The sequence below is a fragment of the Sardina pilchardus genome, chromosome 2 (genome assembly GCF_963854185.1).
Source record: "Sardina pilchardus chromosome 2, fSarPil1.1, whole genome shotgun sequence".
Taxonomy (NCBI): Eukaryota; Metazoa; Chordata; class Actinopteri; order Clupeiformes; family Clupeidae; genus Sardina; species Sardina pilchardus.
In genome coordinates, this window is record NC_084995.1 from 29769981 (window position 1) to 29787686 (window position 17706).

General features: G+C 46.3%; 1 protein-coding gene across 1 annotated transcript in view; it reads left to right on the forward strand.

Moving 5' to 3' along the window:
* Positions 1-14161, forward strand: part of si:ch211-106h4.4 (MAM and LDL-receptor class A domain-containing protein 1) — a 24724-nt gene extending 10563 nt beyond the window's left edge. The window contains exons 13-40 of the mRNA XM_062551787.1: positions 1-62; positions 168-282; positions 682-811; positions 960-1038; positions 1392-1553; positions 2282-2407; positions 2683-2898; positions 3793-3957; positions 4052-4140; positions 4298-4468; positions 5453-5584; positions 5766-5874; positions 6058-6180; positions 6647-6746; positions 7295-7454; positions 7878-7989; positions 8272-8415; positions 8910-9097; positions 9185-9350; positions 9972-10187; positions 10444-10628; positions 10924-11155; positions 11406-11565; positions 11691-11802; positions 12082-12199; positions 12509-12605; positions 13631-13709; positions 13902-14161. The exon at positions 1-62 is cut by the window's left edge and continues 164 nt beyond it. Coding sequence (XP_062407771.1) covers positions 1-62; positions 168-282; positions 682-811; positions 960-1038; positions 1392-1553; positions 2282-2407; positions 2683-2898; positions 3793-3957; positions 4052-4140; positions 4298-4468; positions 5453-5584; positions 5766-5874; positions 6058-6180; positions 6647-6746; positions 7295-7454; positions 7878-7989; positions 8272-8415; positions 8910-9097; positions 9185-9350; positions 9972-10187; positions 10444-10628; positions 10924-11155; positions 11406-11565; positions 11691-11802; positions 12082-12199; positions 12509-12605; positions 13631-13709; positions 13902-13997 — 3844 coding nt within the window. The 3' untranslated portion in view covers positions 13998-14161. The remainder of the gene's footprint in view (positions 63-167; positions 283-681; positions 812-959; positions 1039-1391; positions 1554-2281; positions 2408-2682; positions 2899-3792; positions 3958-4051; positions 4141-4297; positions 4469-5452; positions 5585-5765; positions 5875-6057; positions 6181-6646; positions 6747-7294; positions 7455-7877; positions 7990-8271; positions 8416-8909; positions 9098-9184; positions 9351-9971; positions 10188-10443; positions 10629-10923; positions 11156-11405; positions 11566-11690; positions 11803-12081; positions 12200-12508; positions 12606-13630; positions 13710-13901) is intronic.
* The last annotated feature ends 3545 nt before the right edge of the window (positions 14162-17706 follow it).

Sequence of the window (17706 nt, forward strand, 5' to 3'; positions counted from 1 at the left end):
GGTCCACGCAGACGGCCACGCTCAGGGTCCCGGGTCTGACCACACAACCCTCTCTCCGGACGGTGAGGCTCCTCTTCCCCATGCGCCGCTTTTGCCTCTGCGTCTCTGTGGCCTTTACCAATGCAATCTTCAACTGGGTGTGTTTGTGTGTGTTACTGACTCCTCAGGAAGGTTCTTGCTCAGCAAATCGCAGAATCCCAACAGTAAGGCGGAGCTGGCATCGGAGTGGCTTCAGCCAGACGCTGACACTTGTTTTTCTCTCTGGTTCCTCAAGGGTGGAAGGTATGATTGGACAACATTGTATGACACAATTATGAACAAATCGGCACTCTGCTTGACTTTTGTCCACTCTCACTTGCTTACGCTATGAACAGCAGGCATACGTTTCACACACACACACACACACACACACACACACACACATATACAGTATAGTATACTGTACACACATGTAACCTGTGTTGTGTGGAACCACCGCAGGTTATATATACTGTATATATACTGTACTGTGCATATTTCTACTTCACAAACATTCATATACTGTAGAATGAATAAAAAATGAGATACGCTCACTGAATACATTATACGTGTTGGAGTGCAAGTTAGAATGCAGAAAATGGATGGCAGGTTGGACAGTCCAGATGTGTGAATGCACAGTACAGTATGTATCTCTCCTTTTAGTGAGTCAGGGACACTGCGTGTGTTTGTGCGCACTGTGGACAATAAGCAGGAGCTGCTCTTTGAGACGTCCCAGAGTGGCCAGACATGGAGTCAGACGGCACATTCTTTACGCAGGCCTTCACATTTCCAGGTATGTAGGAGACTCGATGGAATTAGAAACAAGTCAATGTCCTTACAGTATTTGTTGGAGTATTGGTAGAGCATATAAAACTTACCTCTGAGACAGTCTGTTACAAAGCTCTTAACTGATTTATATCACTCTCTATCCCTACCATAAGATTATTATAGAGGCAGAGTCTGGTGGTGAAGGATTCATGGCCATAGATGATATTCTGGTGACCCCGGGGCTTTGTAGAGGTGAGAAAGCCACTCAAATAACTACACTGCTAAAACAGCTTATCTAATATGGTCTAACTAAGTGTTATTACAGTAATCTTATGTCAAGATCAAAAAATCTAGTTAGTATTGTTTTCAATATAAAGAGCCTTAACTAGCACTTTCTTGTAGAATCATTTCACTTCATTTAATAAGTGTTTGAATTCTTTTAAGATTTCATCCTGAAAACAAGCAAATTCATTAATTAAAGGGGTTCTGATAAACTGTGTATGTTTATACTCTATCAATTCCATTGCATATTAAACAAACCTAGCTATGAATAAACATGATAAAATAAGATGCTGTCAGGTCTGAGTTTCATCTTATTGTTTCAGACAATGTGCCCGTCCTTGATTTTGTCCCTTGCCAGTTTGAAAGTGGCACTTGTGACTGGCAGGATGTCAGTGATGGTCAGTTCAAATGGCAGCGGGATCGCAATGGCACTGCCACAGCTAACACAGGCCCCTCTGTTGACCACACAACAGGGACTGAACTGGGTAAGAGATACAGAGAGCTATCTCCACCTCCCCTCAGCACCACCTCCTCTCCCCTCCACCTCCTCTCCCCTCCACCCTCTCTCAACTCCACCCTCTCTCTACTCCACACAGCAGATGCAGTCATGAGTTCAACTTGACAAATCTCGGATATGTTGTTCCAATGTGAAAGTATCAATGTAGATACTGTATGTTTAATAACAAAAAAAACTTGTTTCTTACTAGTAGCATAAGCTACAGTACAGTATGTGGAGGCTGAACCAAGATTCTTGGCAGGACTTTTCTCCCTAAAGGGACAGTCACATACGTCACTACTCGTCCATCGCTCCTCGCTTCTTGCCGAAATTCTACTCGCTGGCAGAAAAAAAAAAAACTGCTGCCTGCGTCAGTTGCCATGGCTCCCCGCTAGTTTACTTCACTGCAAACATGTCCGTTAACTGTCAATCATCTCTATTCTACATTCTGATTTGGTACTCGCTTCACTCACATCGCTGGAAGTTAAAATTATTTTAACTCCGTACCCGCCCACATCGCATCGCTAGTCCTCGCATCGCCTGTCCTGGCCACATTCAGCTAGACAACATTCACATTACATTGACAGTTCTCGCTCAGAGATGGGCGAGTAGCGACGTATGTGAATGCAGCTTAAGATTTTCCTAATTCAACATGGTGCAGTGATGGCCAAGATACTAAGGCTAGTGTGTCATTCATTCCCCCTGTGCTTGTGCCAGGCTGGTACATGGCTGTGGAGGCGAATGATGGTGAGCACAACAGCTATGCTGTTCTCCAGAGCCCAGCCATGGAACAGGCCAGCGCCGCCTGCACCCTCCAGTTCTACTACCACATGCATGGGGAGGGTAAGCCAACCACACACACCCTGAAGCGCTGTGGCATGGACTTGGCGCTCATGTGAAATTCAACATTGTCTGTCACATTTACTTTACTGATAAGACTCTACATTGCAGACTCTCACCTCCAAAACAGCTCATTTGTGTGTATCTCTCCTATTCAACTACTTTATTAGCAATAAAACAGCAATGTATTAGGTCAACTGTATAAGTACTGTATGCAAACACTTGTCTCTATTTGAGGTATCTATGATAATACAGTATAAGTGCTCCCTCTCTCTCAGGCATCGGAGAGCTGAGAGTTCTGCTTCAGGAAGGTTCCAGATTGACCCCATTGTTACAGATATCTGGTAACCATGGCGATGAGTGGCAGCAGGCAGAGCTGGGAGTGGGTCGGACCCCTCAGGTCTTCCAGCTGCTCTTTGAGGCCACCCGGACCTTCAGTGAACTCGGAGACATCGCCATCGACGACGTCAGTCTTCTCAACTGCACTCTGCCAGGTAGAGGTCATGAGGCTATCAATTGCACCTCAGATGGCTAGCAGACCGTATGCATACTGATCAACAAGCCTTCTCTGTGTGTGTGTGTGTGAGAGAGAGAGAGAGAGAGTGGAGAATCCTCTGCTTTTACAGAAATATTCTCATGACATTTCTCAACATCTGTCGTCAGCACCATCGGATCATATTCTTCTGTTTTTTTCCTACCTTTTCTAGAGGCAGCTGACCATTGTGAGGCAGGATTTTTCACTTGCACAAACCGTGTGTGTGTGGAGCCCAGCAGAGTGTGTGATTTCACGGATGACTGTGGAGACAGAAGCGATGAGCTTCAATGTGGTAAGAGGGAAAAAAGCATACTGTACTGTATGCTGCCAGTAAAGGCTGTGCTTATGCCATGAGTTTAGGATTTCTCAATGAATGATCATGAAAACACTGTAGTGATTTGTCAGTGTTCACACCCTTTCAGAACTCTGACAACAGCAGCAGTGTTGTGAAATAATTTGGAAACCAGTGCCAGTAAATGTCATGCGTGCGGTTCTCTGCAACTCCACATTGAGCTGACACGGCACACAGGTGTCCATCTCATGTGGTTATGAAAAATAAGAGAGCTGTTCAAATGGATCGTGCCTGCTCCCTACACAGCCCCATTTAAAGCTGACTCAACTCGGGGGTGCTGTGGCGCAGCAGGCTAGAGCGCTCGTACCATATGCGGGTACCATAACCCAGGTTCGAATTCCGGCCTGCGGTCATGTCCCGATCCCACGCCATCTCTCTCTCCCACTTGTTTCCTGTCTACTCTTCACTGTCCTATAACAATAAAGGCAAAAAGGCCCAAATATACCTTAAAAAAAAAGCTGACTCAGCTGAGAGTACTCACTGTGCTTCCTTTGTGGTTAGAATCCAAGGGCTACGGCGAGCACTGCAGCTTTGAACAGGGCCTGTGCTCGTGGGAGAGCGGCGCGGGGGTCCCACACGGCTCCAGGTGGACCCGGCAGAGAGGCGAGTCCGCCTGGCCCGCAGGTCATGGCCCACCAAGGGACCACACGCGCAACACTGCAGCAGGTACTGTAGATGGAGCACTAAGCGCAGTTGCTACAGTACATTTCATCGCAATTCAACCATTTCTCATCCGATGCCTGTGTGTTGCTTCCTCCAGGCTATTATATTGTACCCGGATATCCACTCTTGCAAGGTCAAACATCAGAAGTTCTCTCCAGCACCCTTCTACCAAGCTCACACTGCACAGTAGGTTATTCCGACTCTCTCTCTCTCTCTCTCTCTCTCTCTCTCTCTCTCTCTCTCTCTCAGTACCCTGCCTCACCTCTATGCAGTGCTAGTGCTGTCGGTCTGGAGTGTGCCTGTGTTCCTCTGAGCCCGTGCCCCCTCCTCTCCCCACACACAGGTGCGCTTCTTCCACTACGCCCAGGGTGGAGGCCCCCGGGGCAGGCTGACGCTGCGCCTGCGGACGGAGCAGACAGGCAGCTACGATCAGGTGCTCTGGAGCGGCGACGCCACTCGGGCCTTCCGCTGGCACAGGGCAGCGGCCACTTTCTCCTCCCCAGGCCGCAGCAAGGTCAGTAGGACATCCGCATGTCCGCGTGAGGGAGGTCATAGGCATAAGGCTTTGGTGACCTGAAGTGACATATGAAAGAGGAAATATGGAGCAGAAAAATCTGGTTGATATTGACCATGTTTTAATTAACCGATTAGGAAAGATTATGAATTGGTCGATTATTACAGTAAGCAAGGCAAATACTGTATAAGCAAATATAGTAGTAGTAGTAGTAGTACTGTAGTAGTAGTAGCAGCAGCTGCAGTAGTAGTAGTAGTAGTAGTAGTAGTAGTAGTAGTAGTAGTAGTAGTAGTAGTAGCAGCTGCAGTAGTAGTAGTAGTAGTAGTAGTAGTAGTAGTAGCAGCAGCAGCAGCAGCAGTAGTAGTAGTAGTAGTAGTAGCAGCAGCAGCAGCAGTAGTAGTAGTAGTAGCAGTAGTAGCAGCAGCAGCAGCAGTAGTAGTAGTAGTAGTAGTAGTAGCAGCAGCAGCAGCAGTAGTAGTAGTAGTAGCAGTAGTAGCAGCAGCAGCAGTAGTAGTAGTAGTAGTAGTAGCAGCAGCAGCAGCAGTAGTAGTAGTAGTAGTAGTAGCAGCAGCAGTGGACTGGTACATCTTTGTCTTTCACTTCCCTGTGTTCTCCATGCAGCATTGTTGCAAAGCATGTTTGATTAAAAACTCAGCGTTTCAGTGCCTGAAGTCACAATTTCATTTGTAGATGCGATTTGAGATTAGGGTAGCAGCAACTGTTTGTGTTACAGTCTTTTATTGAATTTTTAATCTCCGCTGAGATCTTTTCACAGCGCAGTGCCTCCCCCTCAAACATGGTTTGACAATAATGAAAAGCTGATGATTCAGTGGTGCCTGTGGCTATTGAAAATATTCAAGCTTTTTAATGTTTGTCGCTCTCTCTCTCATTCTCTCTCTCTCCCTCTCTCTCCCTCTGTCTGTCTCTCTTTCACTGAATGCGTGTTTGTGTCTGTGTGTGCACATATGTATGTGTGCATTTCAGATCATCTTCCAGTTTGCGGAGGATGGAGAAAGAGCCGGAGGACAGGTAGCATTGGATGACATCACCTTCTCTCCAGAGTGTGAACACGACCCAGACAACAGCCAGCTGCCAACCACACCAGTCACATGTGGGGTGAGGGTGTACATGAAGGCATAATGCTTAATGCATAGTGTGTGTGTGTGTGTGTATGTGTGTGCGTGCGTGCGTGCGTGTGTGCGTGTGTGTGTGCGTGCGTGCGTGCGTGTGTGTGTGTGTGTGTGTGGTGGGTTTTGGTTTGGTGCAGAGGAGTAAGTGAACTGTGTTGTCGATGCAGGCTGAGGAGTTCTACTGTTGGCGATCAGAGGGTATGAAATGTATCCCTGCCAACACCCAGTGTGACTACCGCTTAGACTGCCCCCAAGGGGAGGACGAGGAGAAGTGCGGTATGTCTTATTTACTCGAGACGGAACTAAAACATGCTGATGGATATGTATTCCCAGAAACTTGTGTTCTTATGACTTCCTGTGTTTGACATGCAATACATTGTATTGTATTGTGAATACATGGTATTGTGAATGGAAAGGCATGTAACCAACCTCTCAGTCTCTGATGCGGTCTGCTTTCAGGTCCATGCTCTTTTGAATCTGGTGAGTGCCGCTGGCAGGATGTTAGCCAGGGGGCTAGCAGGTGGCATCTACAAAGAGCGAGTGAGCACACTGACCCTCCTGCCGACCACACCACAGGCTCAGGTGAACACAACACAACACAACACAGCACAGCACAGCACAGCACAGCACAGCACAGCACAGCACAGCACAACACAACACAACACAACACAACACAACACAACACAACACAACACAACACAACACAACACAACACAACACAACACAACACAGCACAGCACAGCACAGCACAACACAACACAACACAACACAGCACAGCACAGCACAGCACAGCACAGCACAACACAACACAACAGTAGGGAACTTAGTCCAAGTGGCTGTTGGTTAGTATTGTCATATAAGAAATGTATTTTTTATTATAAGCCTGCAATAAAACCTCAACACACTGTGTGAAAAGCGCTATGGAAATGCGCTCAAGAGAAGCACATAAAGAGAGCCAAACATGCAAATCCATAGTTGTATTGGCAATGCATGTGTCTTGAAATCACTGCAAATGGGCTGGTGCTGATGTTGCCCTCTCTCTTGCCAGGACACTACATGCGAGTGAGCGCCAGTCAGGCTCAGCAGGCCCAGACGGCCCTCCTCCAGAGTCCCCCTCTCCCAGCATCCTCCCCTTACTGCCAGCTCCGGTGAGGGCCTCAGTGCTGAGTGTCTGCCATATTTATAAACAACTGGATATGGCAATATTGAAGAAACACTATACCTTTGTTTATTAGCTAAAAAAAGAAGGCCTTTAAACTAATTTTGATGGTACCAGTAGACTGACTGACTTATGATAAGGAGAATGGCATCTCTGTCACCTGGAATGCATAATTTAGGAATGTAAATGTGGTGTGCCGTGCAGGGACGCGACCCTGTTTGTCACTTTTTGATGCTCTGGGTTCCATAGCCCCAGAGACTGTCTAAGGGAGCTGACAAATCATTAACGGGAAGATGGCTGGGCATCTGTGAGGGGAATCCATGTCATCAATCCATTCTTCTCAAAAATGTTACCATCTGTGAGATTCTTGGGATTCTGTGTAAATCAGTTGCCACAATTCCCCTCAGACTTTGTTTTTCCTTATTTGCCCCGTGGTTAGACTGGTTCTGCGTTGTGTGTGGGAGTGTTGGCTCAGGAGGAGGAAGTGCTTGGAAGTGTTGAGACACTCACTGTGGTTTACTGTGTTCTGTGACTCAGCTTTCACTTCCACATGGGCGGCTGGAGCCCAGGCAGGCTGAGCGTGTCACTGCAGAGCGCGGAGGGTCAGAGGTCGCCCCTGTGGTCACGCTCCAAGAACAGCACTGCACCCTGGAGCCTGGAGCACGTACCGCTGGGCAAACAGCAGCAGGGCTACACGGTGTGTGTGTGTGTGTGTGTGTGTCTGTGTGACTGTGTGTGTGTGGCTGTGTGTGCGTGTGTGGCTGTGTGTGGGTGTGTGTGTCTGTGTGTGTGTGTCTGTGTGTGTGTCTGTGTGTATGTGTGTGTGTGTTAGTGTCTCTGTGTGTGTCTGTGTGTGTCTGTGTGTGTGTGTTAGTGTCTCTGTGTGTGTGTGTGTGTGTGTTTGTGTGTGTGTATAGTGCGTATATATATGTGTGTGCGTGTGTGTGTCTATGTGCCTGTGTGTATGAAATAAGGTGGTTTGAAGCCTGCATGACTGCAGGCTGCACCATAGGCAGAGCTACACTCTGCATATACAGTATAAGCATTCTTTTCATGCAAAATGGCCAATTCTGTTTCTGTCACTCCAGAAGTAATTGTATCTCATGGCTGTTTTGTGTAGATCCTCTTCGGTAATGAGGTCACGGCGACCCAGAGCTCCACTGTCAGCGGCAGCGCCGTGGCCTTGGATGACATCTCCTTTCACAACTGTGAGGCATCATACCAGCCACCAGGTGGGAGCATTGCTGCATCAGTTCAATTTCTTTCCACTGGGTGTGTGTGTGTGTGTGTGTGTGTGCGTGCGTGCGTGCGTGCGTGCGTGCGTGCGTGCGTGCGTGCGTGCGTGTGTGTGTGTGTTTTTGAAGGGAGAGGGAGAAAGAGAGAGACTGATGCTGTTAAAAGGTTCTTTGCTTGCATGTTGATTTGTATGATTGAGCTGTGTTTTTGGGATATTGATCTGATTGCATCCCATGGCTAATTCAGCTTAATCTATCTCGTCCATCTCTCTCTGGCAGATCTGACTGATCTCAGCTGTTCCTTCGACCAAGGCTGGTGTGCATGGGCTCAAGGCGCTGCTGACAGTCTGGACTGGCAGAGAAGGTCTGGACCAACAGACACTGCCAACACGGGCCCAGAAGGCGACCACACCAGTGGCCAAGGTTGGCATTGATGCCAGTTTCTCAACTAGTTTGTGTATTAGACTGTAATCCGTAATCATCAGCTAGTACTCATGTCTTCATATACTGTAGCTGTATACAAGGCTGTAGTGGAGGCTAAATGCAAGTAAACATCAACCGCTGACATTTCAGAAGTAGAGTTTTTCCACCTATTATTAGTGTTCATCCTCCCCCATTAAGAGTTTATTCACCAATGCAACTTTTAACATTCAAAAATCACATTGTATTATCCACATTCACAATATGTATTATTACAGTAAATTTGCCTTTTTTGTATAGTCATCAACACTCTAGGAACCATTTTATACTAATGGACAATAACCTCCACCATCATCAAACGTTGTTGTTCTGAATGCCATTTAAAAATCTGACAAAAAAACGACATGGCACGGCCCATTTTACTACTATTTTACCATTTTTCTACTCACCTCTTATTTCACCACCACACCCCTGCCTGTGCTGTATGTCCCTCACAGGGCACTATATGTACCTGGAGAGCTCACCCCCCAGCAGGCCTGGAGATATGGCTCAGCTGAATTCTCCTGTGGTTCCCCCTGTTGGTCAGTATGGATACTGTCTCTCGGTGTGGTACCACATGTTTGGAGCTACAGTGGGTTCTCTGAGGATCTTTGTGAAGAATATTGACACTGGAACAAAAACGCTGGTGAGTTTCCACAGTTACACACACTAGACCATTATTCGGTGTCTGACCTTTTGACCTTACCGCTTTACATCCTGCCAATCGGACCAGGTATGGGAGAGGAAACAGTCTCAAAGTGACCTGTGGCAGCTGATGCGCCATCATGTGGTCGCAGAGGAGGTCCACCAGATCGTTCTGGAGGCATATGTTGCAGGGGAGGCAGGGGACATTGCTGTTGACGACATCCTATTCACCCCAGGACCCTGTCCATTATCAGGTGCCCCCCCCCCCCCACACCTAAACCAAATGAACACAACCACAGGGTTATGGACGCTTGGCAGCAGCTCCACCATTTGATCCTGATTCACTGGCACTGTTAAGAGCACTACAGTATATGTGATGCATGACAAATGGCGGCTCTTAAAGGAACACTCCCCCGTTTTTTTTATATTAAACTATGTTATTCCCGTAACTAAGACGAGTTGATACATACCTCTTGCGTTTCAATACGCACACTCAATGGCACTGGCGCACAGCGCTAAGCGGAATAGCACTTGGGAGCACTTCAACTCAATAATATCCTCACTCCTGAAAATCCAAGAGTGATGATATTACAGCCCCAAGTCGAAGTGCTCCCAAGTGCTATTCCGCCATACATACATATAGTTATCCTTCTTATCCGCCAGAGCCGTTAAGTGCACGCATTGAAACGCGAGAGGTGTATGTATCAACTCGTCTTAGTTAAGGGAATAGCATAGTTTAATATGAAAAACCGGTGGATTGTTCCTTTGATTAAATGTTCGCAGTAGTCTCAGGTGACTGTGCACGTAGTTGTGGGTCAAGGCGTTATTTAATGAAGAGGTGCCGTGTTTGTCTGATTTACTGTATGCCACCACAGGCCTGTGTGACTTTGAGGAGGGAGACTGTAACTGGACCCAGCTGGCAGATGATGACTTTGACTGGGTCCGAGGTTCCGGCCCGACGCCCACCGCCGACACCGGGCCCAGCGTGGACCACTCCACCAACACGGACACCGGACACTATTACTACTTGGAGTCGTCCAATCAGCTGCCTGCCAGCAGAGCCAAAATGGCCTCCTCTGCCTTTCCCTCAGGTAAGAGCGGCCCCGAGGCCGGTGTCTTTGTGGTGTGTGAGTCTCTCAGAGCAGAGAGGAACAAAGAAGCCATTGAGGGATATCTGGCAGAGGGGAAGGAAATTCCTCCGCTCTCTTGCCTGCACAATAGGTACGGGAGCCAGAACTTCTTTTCCGCTGTTTGCCTGAAATGTGAGCCAACATTTGACCTAGTTCTGTTTCCTGTGGCGAAAACATGAATTATTGACCGTACCGACATCTGATTTTCACATCACAGGCAAGGGCAAGTGCCTGCAGCTCTGGTATCACATGTTGGGCCAGGGGATGGGGACGCTGAACGTGTACCAGCAGCCGGCGGAAGGGGAGGCATCGCTCGTCTTCTCTCACGCGGGGGACATGGGGGAGCTGTGGAGGTTTGCGCAGGCCCCGCTCCAAGCCACGGCGAGCACAGGGAGCTATAGAGTAAGTCCCCCCCCCCCCCGACCACCCCCCCGACCACCCCACCACACACCATCGCCCAGTTAGAAACATGACATAACCACATGCCGCCACCACGGTGACAAAGAGACGGCCCAGGAGCCCGGGCTAGTCGGTCGAGCGTGAGGAATTTCACTGAGGAGTCTGGGAGGCATGGCCCCTGCGGCGGCTAGGGGCAGGCACATTCCATGTCACTGACACAGGCCACTTCCTGGCACTGTGGAGGTGACCGTGCTGATGGTCAGCGCTGTGTTGTGTTGTGTTGTGTGTTGTGCGGCAGATTGTTGTGGAGGGTGTCAGAGGGCAGAGCGAGCAGGGCGACATGGCCGTCGACGACGTGCTGGTGACGGACGCGGCCTGCCCTCCGGGGGGACACTGTGACTTTGAGCTGAACACGTGCGCCTGGACCAATCTGTACGGAGTGGACGACACCGACTGGCTCCGGGGTCAGGGGGTCAACCCGAGCCTGAACACAGGCCCCAGTGTGGACCACACCACCAACTCCTCTATCGGTCAGTGCGCAAGTCCCTCAATCTCGAGCTCAATGAAACCGCCACGTATGCATGAACCATAAAAGGTGTTTAAATGTGGCAGTGTTGCTTGTTCATTTGTGTGTGTGTGTGTGTGTTTTTTATTTTAATTGATTTAATTAGAAAGATGATTAACATGAGATCTGTTTAATTAAAACAGAATAGCTGTAGTCACTCTTTGTTAATTTATATTGTTCATGAATAAATTAATGGGCTCATTATGTCACCCCAGGTTATTACATGTATGTGGACACTGCGGTGGGAATACGGGGAGAGACAGCCATGCTGTTCAGCGACGTACTGCTCCCAGCCAGAGGGGGTCACTGTCTCACATTCTGGTTCCATATGTTTGGCCCAAATATTGGCACTCTCAGCCTGTGGACTACAGATAAGTAAGGACTTGTTTGAAAGAATAGTAGACATGAACTCAGTACATGGTATAAAGAGGCTTTCTGTTGCTCTTTGTGATCATGGTCAAATCTGAACCCCCTTCTTTCTCCTCTTCTTCTCCTCTAAGACCTGGGGTCAGTGAATATGATGCTGGGCGCTTACTCTGGACAGCATCGGGTAATCAGGGGGCTGTGTGGTTAGAAGACAGCGTGTTTGTGGAGTCTAACAAATCCTCTTGGGTAAAGAATTTATGTTGTGTTTTGTGTTATTGTCCCAATACAGACTAAAAATACAACTGCAGGTAGATTATAATGTTACAGGTTTCAATTGCTGCCAATATGTGTGGTTTGAGTATCAGTAAGACATTTATCTTAAGACGAAATAGGATGAAGATTATTACTTGAAATGTGTCATGGTGTCTTTAGTAGCATGTTAGTATGTCATAATGTATGGCTCTTTTCAGTGTCTTGTTTGTAACGCTTTGTGAAGAATTGAGTCCATCATTTTTGTCTGTGTAGTTTATGTTCCTGTATCAGAAGGGAGAGTTTACCTCTGGAGATGTTGCCTTGGATGACGTTCGACTCTCGCCAGGCCCCTGTTACCCAGTGAGCCCCACAGAGCCTCCCTCCAACAATGGTGCGTATCAGCCCATGCATGCAACACACTAGCCAGTCTATTCTCTGCACAAACGTCCCAACGATAGAATGTTTACATTCGTATTGTTCATTTGTTTTTCACTAAGAAAACCTTTTCATGCAAAAACTGCTCTTTTAAAGCAATTGGGAGCTGTTGGGACAACAGGGGGTTGGTGTTCTCACTCCTGCTGATATTGCATCTCATAACTTTCAAGATTCTGTGGTCAGGCTACGCTGTATCTCCAGTGTTCCGAATGTTTATCTTTGTTTTCGCCCAAGCATGCTGTAACACGTCCCGCTTTTTCTCTAGATTCTGTATTTATTGCGACTGGAGTGGTTATCTCGCTGCTGGTGATTGTAGCGGCGATTGTCGTCCTCTATATGCTACGCAGGAGGCATCCATCCAGGTAAGTACAGTATGCCAGCAGTTACACAGAATAATGTGGAAGCCCTAGACTGCTTTCAGTTTGCTTTTTCATTTTGGCCCTGATTTTGTGTGTGATTGAGATCACTATATTTCTTTGTTTTCTCAAGATCTTGACTTACAGTACTTTTTTAATGTCAATTCATTAAGTGTTTCAGATACAGTTGCATATGATACCCTTTTTTCATGATAACACATATGATATGACAGTTCTGTGATACAGCAGTTCCCTGTGCTGTGGCAGTGTAGCCTGTATCAAACAGTACATCAACTTCAGCCAGGAATACTCAGAGACATAACTGAAGTTAACAAAGATTTTAATCGGGATAGAAATTAGCAAAAATGAGAGTCTTTGGCGTAGGCCCCGTCCTAGGTCCAGGTCACTGAGCGTGCAGACCCTGGCAAATCCTGCCGGAACGAGAAGCGGGGGCGAAGCCTACCCCCTGGACAACTGGACGAGGACCGACCTGGTGGTGATTAGGGAGGGAGGGTGGGAACATCGAAAATCGGCACCTGAAAGCAACAAGGCAGGTGCCTGGGCAGAGTCATTAATAAAGCCGATGTAGCCTGGTGATTGGTCGGAGGTAATGAATGAATGACGTATTAAGTATACCTGGCAGAACTACGCTGCAGCTACGCAAGCGCTACATTTCCTCCATGCCAAGTTGATAGTCCACAGTGATAGACAGCAGTGTAGCCTACCACAGCATCAAGATCATGACGTTCCGCTGGTAGTGCTTGCAAGCTGTCCCCTTCGTTATGTATCGATTATGTCATTCTGTCAAGAAAACAAAGTTTTGTTATCTTGTGATAATGATGATGACTAAGCTGACATCTTGAGAAAACAACTGAGCCTCAGAACATACAGTAGGATGGGTTGGTGTCAGTTATGTTGATAGACTTTGAATTCAAATCCAAACGTTAGTCCAATATGACATCTGAATGAATGTTCTGTGAATGTCTATTCTTGTCTACATTATTATTTAAAAGTGTTCATTGTCTTTGTAGTGCAGCTATTATTGAACATGACATGTTGGATCAGCAATTCAACAATTCAGCTGCTGACTTCTATGGCAGCACATTGCGAGTAAGTGCAATCTTGCTGCATTTCCGTATTGATGTGGTGTCTGACAAATATTTCTTTGCAATCAGCCGAATGTCCAGGAAACGGCTCTTTATGCTAGATTTACTCGATTGTTAGCTCTGGAACTGCTGCGCTCATTGGAAGTTAATTATGACTGACTGGTGGAATGACCTCTTTGCCTCTGTCTTTCTATAGGGCTCAGGCGCTGGTGACAGAGTGTCCATGTCTAACAAGTCACATAGTCTGGCGGAAGATTCACCCGAACTTGCAAATGATGCATCCCTAGCTTAAACATCCACAAAAAAACATAATGTATTTTAATATTGATCAAATGGTGTATTGTATTTTGTTTTCTGTTGCTATTCTTTGAACTCTGAATCAAGCCATATGTAAGATCCTTTGTAGACTTTACACAGTATTAACACTCTGCTAATTGTGCAGTATGGCCAGTTACAATTAAATCAACACTTATTTAAAAGCTATCCAAAAGTGGTCTTCTTAATGCCTGCTCCACACATGAAAAGACTGACTAGATACATACACCAGACTATACTAAAGCAGATCATGTTTTCAAGGGACTCTGTAAATGGGTAATCATTTATGAGAAGAGTCTGCATCATATATTTCTTTAATTGTGCTATTGTTCACATTGTCCTTTCATGCTCCCCCCGACTTCCTGCAACTGGGCCACTGGTCTGGTCTGAGGACAGATGTGGGGAGCACACATGCATGCACAGATGAGTGCTTTCCTCCAGCCAAATCTGAGCAGCCAAAGGGTGTGGATGGGCCAAGTCAGTCCATTTCAGGATTCACCAAATCTGCCTCTTTTTTTTTGTCTGAGCAATTACCCCAGGCTTTTCTCCTTCCTCTGTGGGCATATTCATCGTCCCGGAGCTCACAACAGCCTCATTAGTCACTATTTACAGTTTGGACCTCTGGCTTTGTCTACCAAAAGCGTTTCATCAACAGCAGTAATGATAGGAGCTCCCCGCCAATGCACTGGCGTAGACATCTGTAAAAACCACCATTTTTTTTTTCTTTTTCTCCTGCATACCTATGGTTGGTATTCCTGTCCTCCCATCGCTTGCGGAGGCGGCGTCCTGCCCTGCCGTCTCTGAAATATGAGCAGGTGAGAGCCGAATCCCTGGGAGTGCGTGCTCGTGGGTGCTGACGTGAGGTGAATGCAGGATGGCGAGTGGTGGCTGGAGATGAAGCTCTCTCCAGCAGTGATTTAGAGCAGCAAAGGAGCGGCTCGCAGGGTTCAACACAACACCTCTGAAGTGAACCACACACACACACACACACACACACACACACACACACACACACACACACACACACACACACACACACACACACACAAGACTAATGTGTGGCAGTGGTCAATATAAAGTTATAGCGACTGGCTCAAAATGTGTGTTTAATGAAATATTTCTAATTCTGTGTATGTGTTTATTGATTAACCTCCCCTCATGATACTGGGGGGAGAGGGTTTTGAAATATGTCTACCCTTGTGTGTGTGTGTGTATGTGCCCTTAAAAGTGCTGGTCTGATGTGCTTGCTTAACATGTTGATGCAAGAGGGTCGCCATGCCTCCTTTCTTTCATTCAGATCAGGCCCAGAATGGTTTCATTTTGGCTTCAATATTGCATGATGGAGGTGAGGATCTGCAGTCACCTGATGGCTCTTCTTGGTCATTGCCATATCCTTTCTGGTGCATGCCAGTTGACAGTATCATCTCACAGAGTATCTGAGAACCTCTCCTGTCTTGATGCTGTACATGACGTCAACACAGCTAGATGATGACAGCTGGCAGTTTTTCTTCTCCAAGGTTTTATTTATCCAATTATCTCAGAAATCATTAGTGAAAACTCTCTTGTACATTCGCCCTTGATGGATAGGCAAGGTTATTCACAAATGCTAATTCGCCCATAATGTAAGTCAAATGGGTCTGTGGAAATCAAATTAAGAGATACATCAAAAGGTTTCCTCTCATTACCCATTAGGAGTGCAGGGCTTTGCGGTTTGGGGTACTGTAACCTTACGGGATAATCCAAGACTGATGAGTTGTGATGTTTGAGGCACTGTTGCTTGAGAGAGAGAGAGAGGCTTAATGATTTTTGCGTGCTCCTCCTCTGTGGAGGCTGATAGTGTGCGAAGGCAGGGGGCCCACCTAAACAGCTCTCTTCAGAACACCAGCCCCCATCTGCTTTACAGTCTAATCACAAACTGAAGATGCCAAGCTGAAGTAAACAAAGGCAATATATGGTTCTCATTAGTGTGTAAATTACTATAAGTGGGTCAGCAGAAGGCAAACATGCAATGCCGTATCTTCATTGCAATTTTTAGCACATAGTATATTAATGTTTCACTGGGATTCATACCAAAGGCATTACAAAGGCGTAATAAATGTTTAATTACTTTATATCACAAGTGTTAAATTCAAAAGAGTTACTGGAGGAGAAACAAAGCCAGTAGCACAGGGTAGGCTACAGAGATTGTGTTGTATTTGTCATACAGTCTGCATGCTCTGAAGAGCTCCATATGGTGAAAATATTCCAATCATTTGTGGATATTATATTTAGCATATGTTGCATGTTATTGTTATTTAAATCAGCAGTCAGACTATACTGAATACTGGTTACGACTGGTTATGGATGCAGCTAGGGTGACAGTACGGTGAAAGCTTTGGTTCCCACGGACAAAAAGGACTGATCAAATTGAATCAGTACTCTCTAAATGCCTACATGTGTGTGATGGTGAGAGGATATTTGGCTATAACAACAGTGCGTTGAACCTTTTTTTTTCTTCTTCTTTTCCGGGAGTTAGTCCCATTTATTAATTTCAGATGCCAGTTCCACATGTGAATGGAGCTACAGTAGGGTCTGGAATCATTCCTTATCCACACACCATCAGTTTTGTACTTCTATCCAAGTTCTGATCTGTTCTCCATTCACCAAATAGTATTTGGCTTCAAAGAGCACATGTGTGGGATTAATACACCATCATGTCATGTCAATGGGCACTCTCAGCTGACTTCTCTTTCCCCTGCTTTTTTTTCTTCAGTGGTTCCTCCACACACACACACACACACACACACACACACACACACACACACACACACACACACACACACACACACACTCCCTCTCCTTTTCTGTCTTCATGGCACGCTGTTGTGGTTTGGTTTGATTTCCATCGCTAGCTAAACCATGCAGCTGAAGATCCAGCACACTGACAACATGTTCTAGTGAACTGTTCCCTATTGTGCATTTGAAAGACATAAACAGTGCTTTGGTCCTTGCTCTGATCCAGAAATGTGGAAGACCTACAGTACACAGAGTTCATGCCAAGCTGAAAGGAATAGGGGGAATAGGGGGAATCTGCTAATGTTTCTGTCCATCTCAGTCCCCTTTCGCTTCCCGGCGCTAGTAATGTCTTGTGTGTTTGGCAGTGAGTGAAACATCCCCAGAGGATAATGTGAAAGAGAATGTGAATATGAATGAGGAATACATGGCATTATACTCCCCAGCTGCGATGCTTTATTAAGCTGTGGTGATGGCGTCTTTCAGAGGAGAGCAACCATGAGTTCTTTCAAACTAGAATGAAGCCTTTTTTATTTATGGTTAGTACAATGGGCACAACATCATTCTTCCTTCAGACAGTACAGCACCCGGGCCTCTCCTGCCCCAAACCTTGTTAAATGTCTCCTGGGACCTCCTGTGCTATGAATATATATTGAGATACTAGTTTTAAAATATGGCATCAAGAATAGCTCTCTTTTGTCCCACAATTACTTTATGCAAAGGCTTGAAAATTGTATAGATTTTCCATGGTCTAAATGATTCCAGCACTTGCGATGACAGATTTTTATTGATTTTTTCCCCCTTAAAATATGTGTATTTTCATATTGATCTCTTCTACTGAGATAAAAGCATTGTAGTGGGTTAGTGAAGTGAGTAGCTTAGTGAAGGTGGACAATTGAGGTTAGCGTATCTCT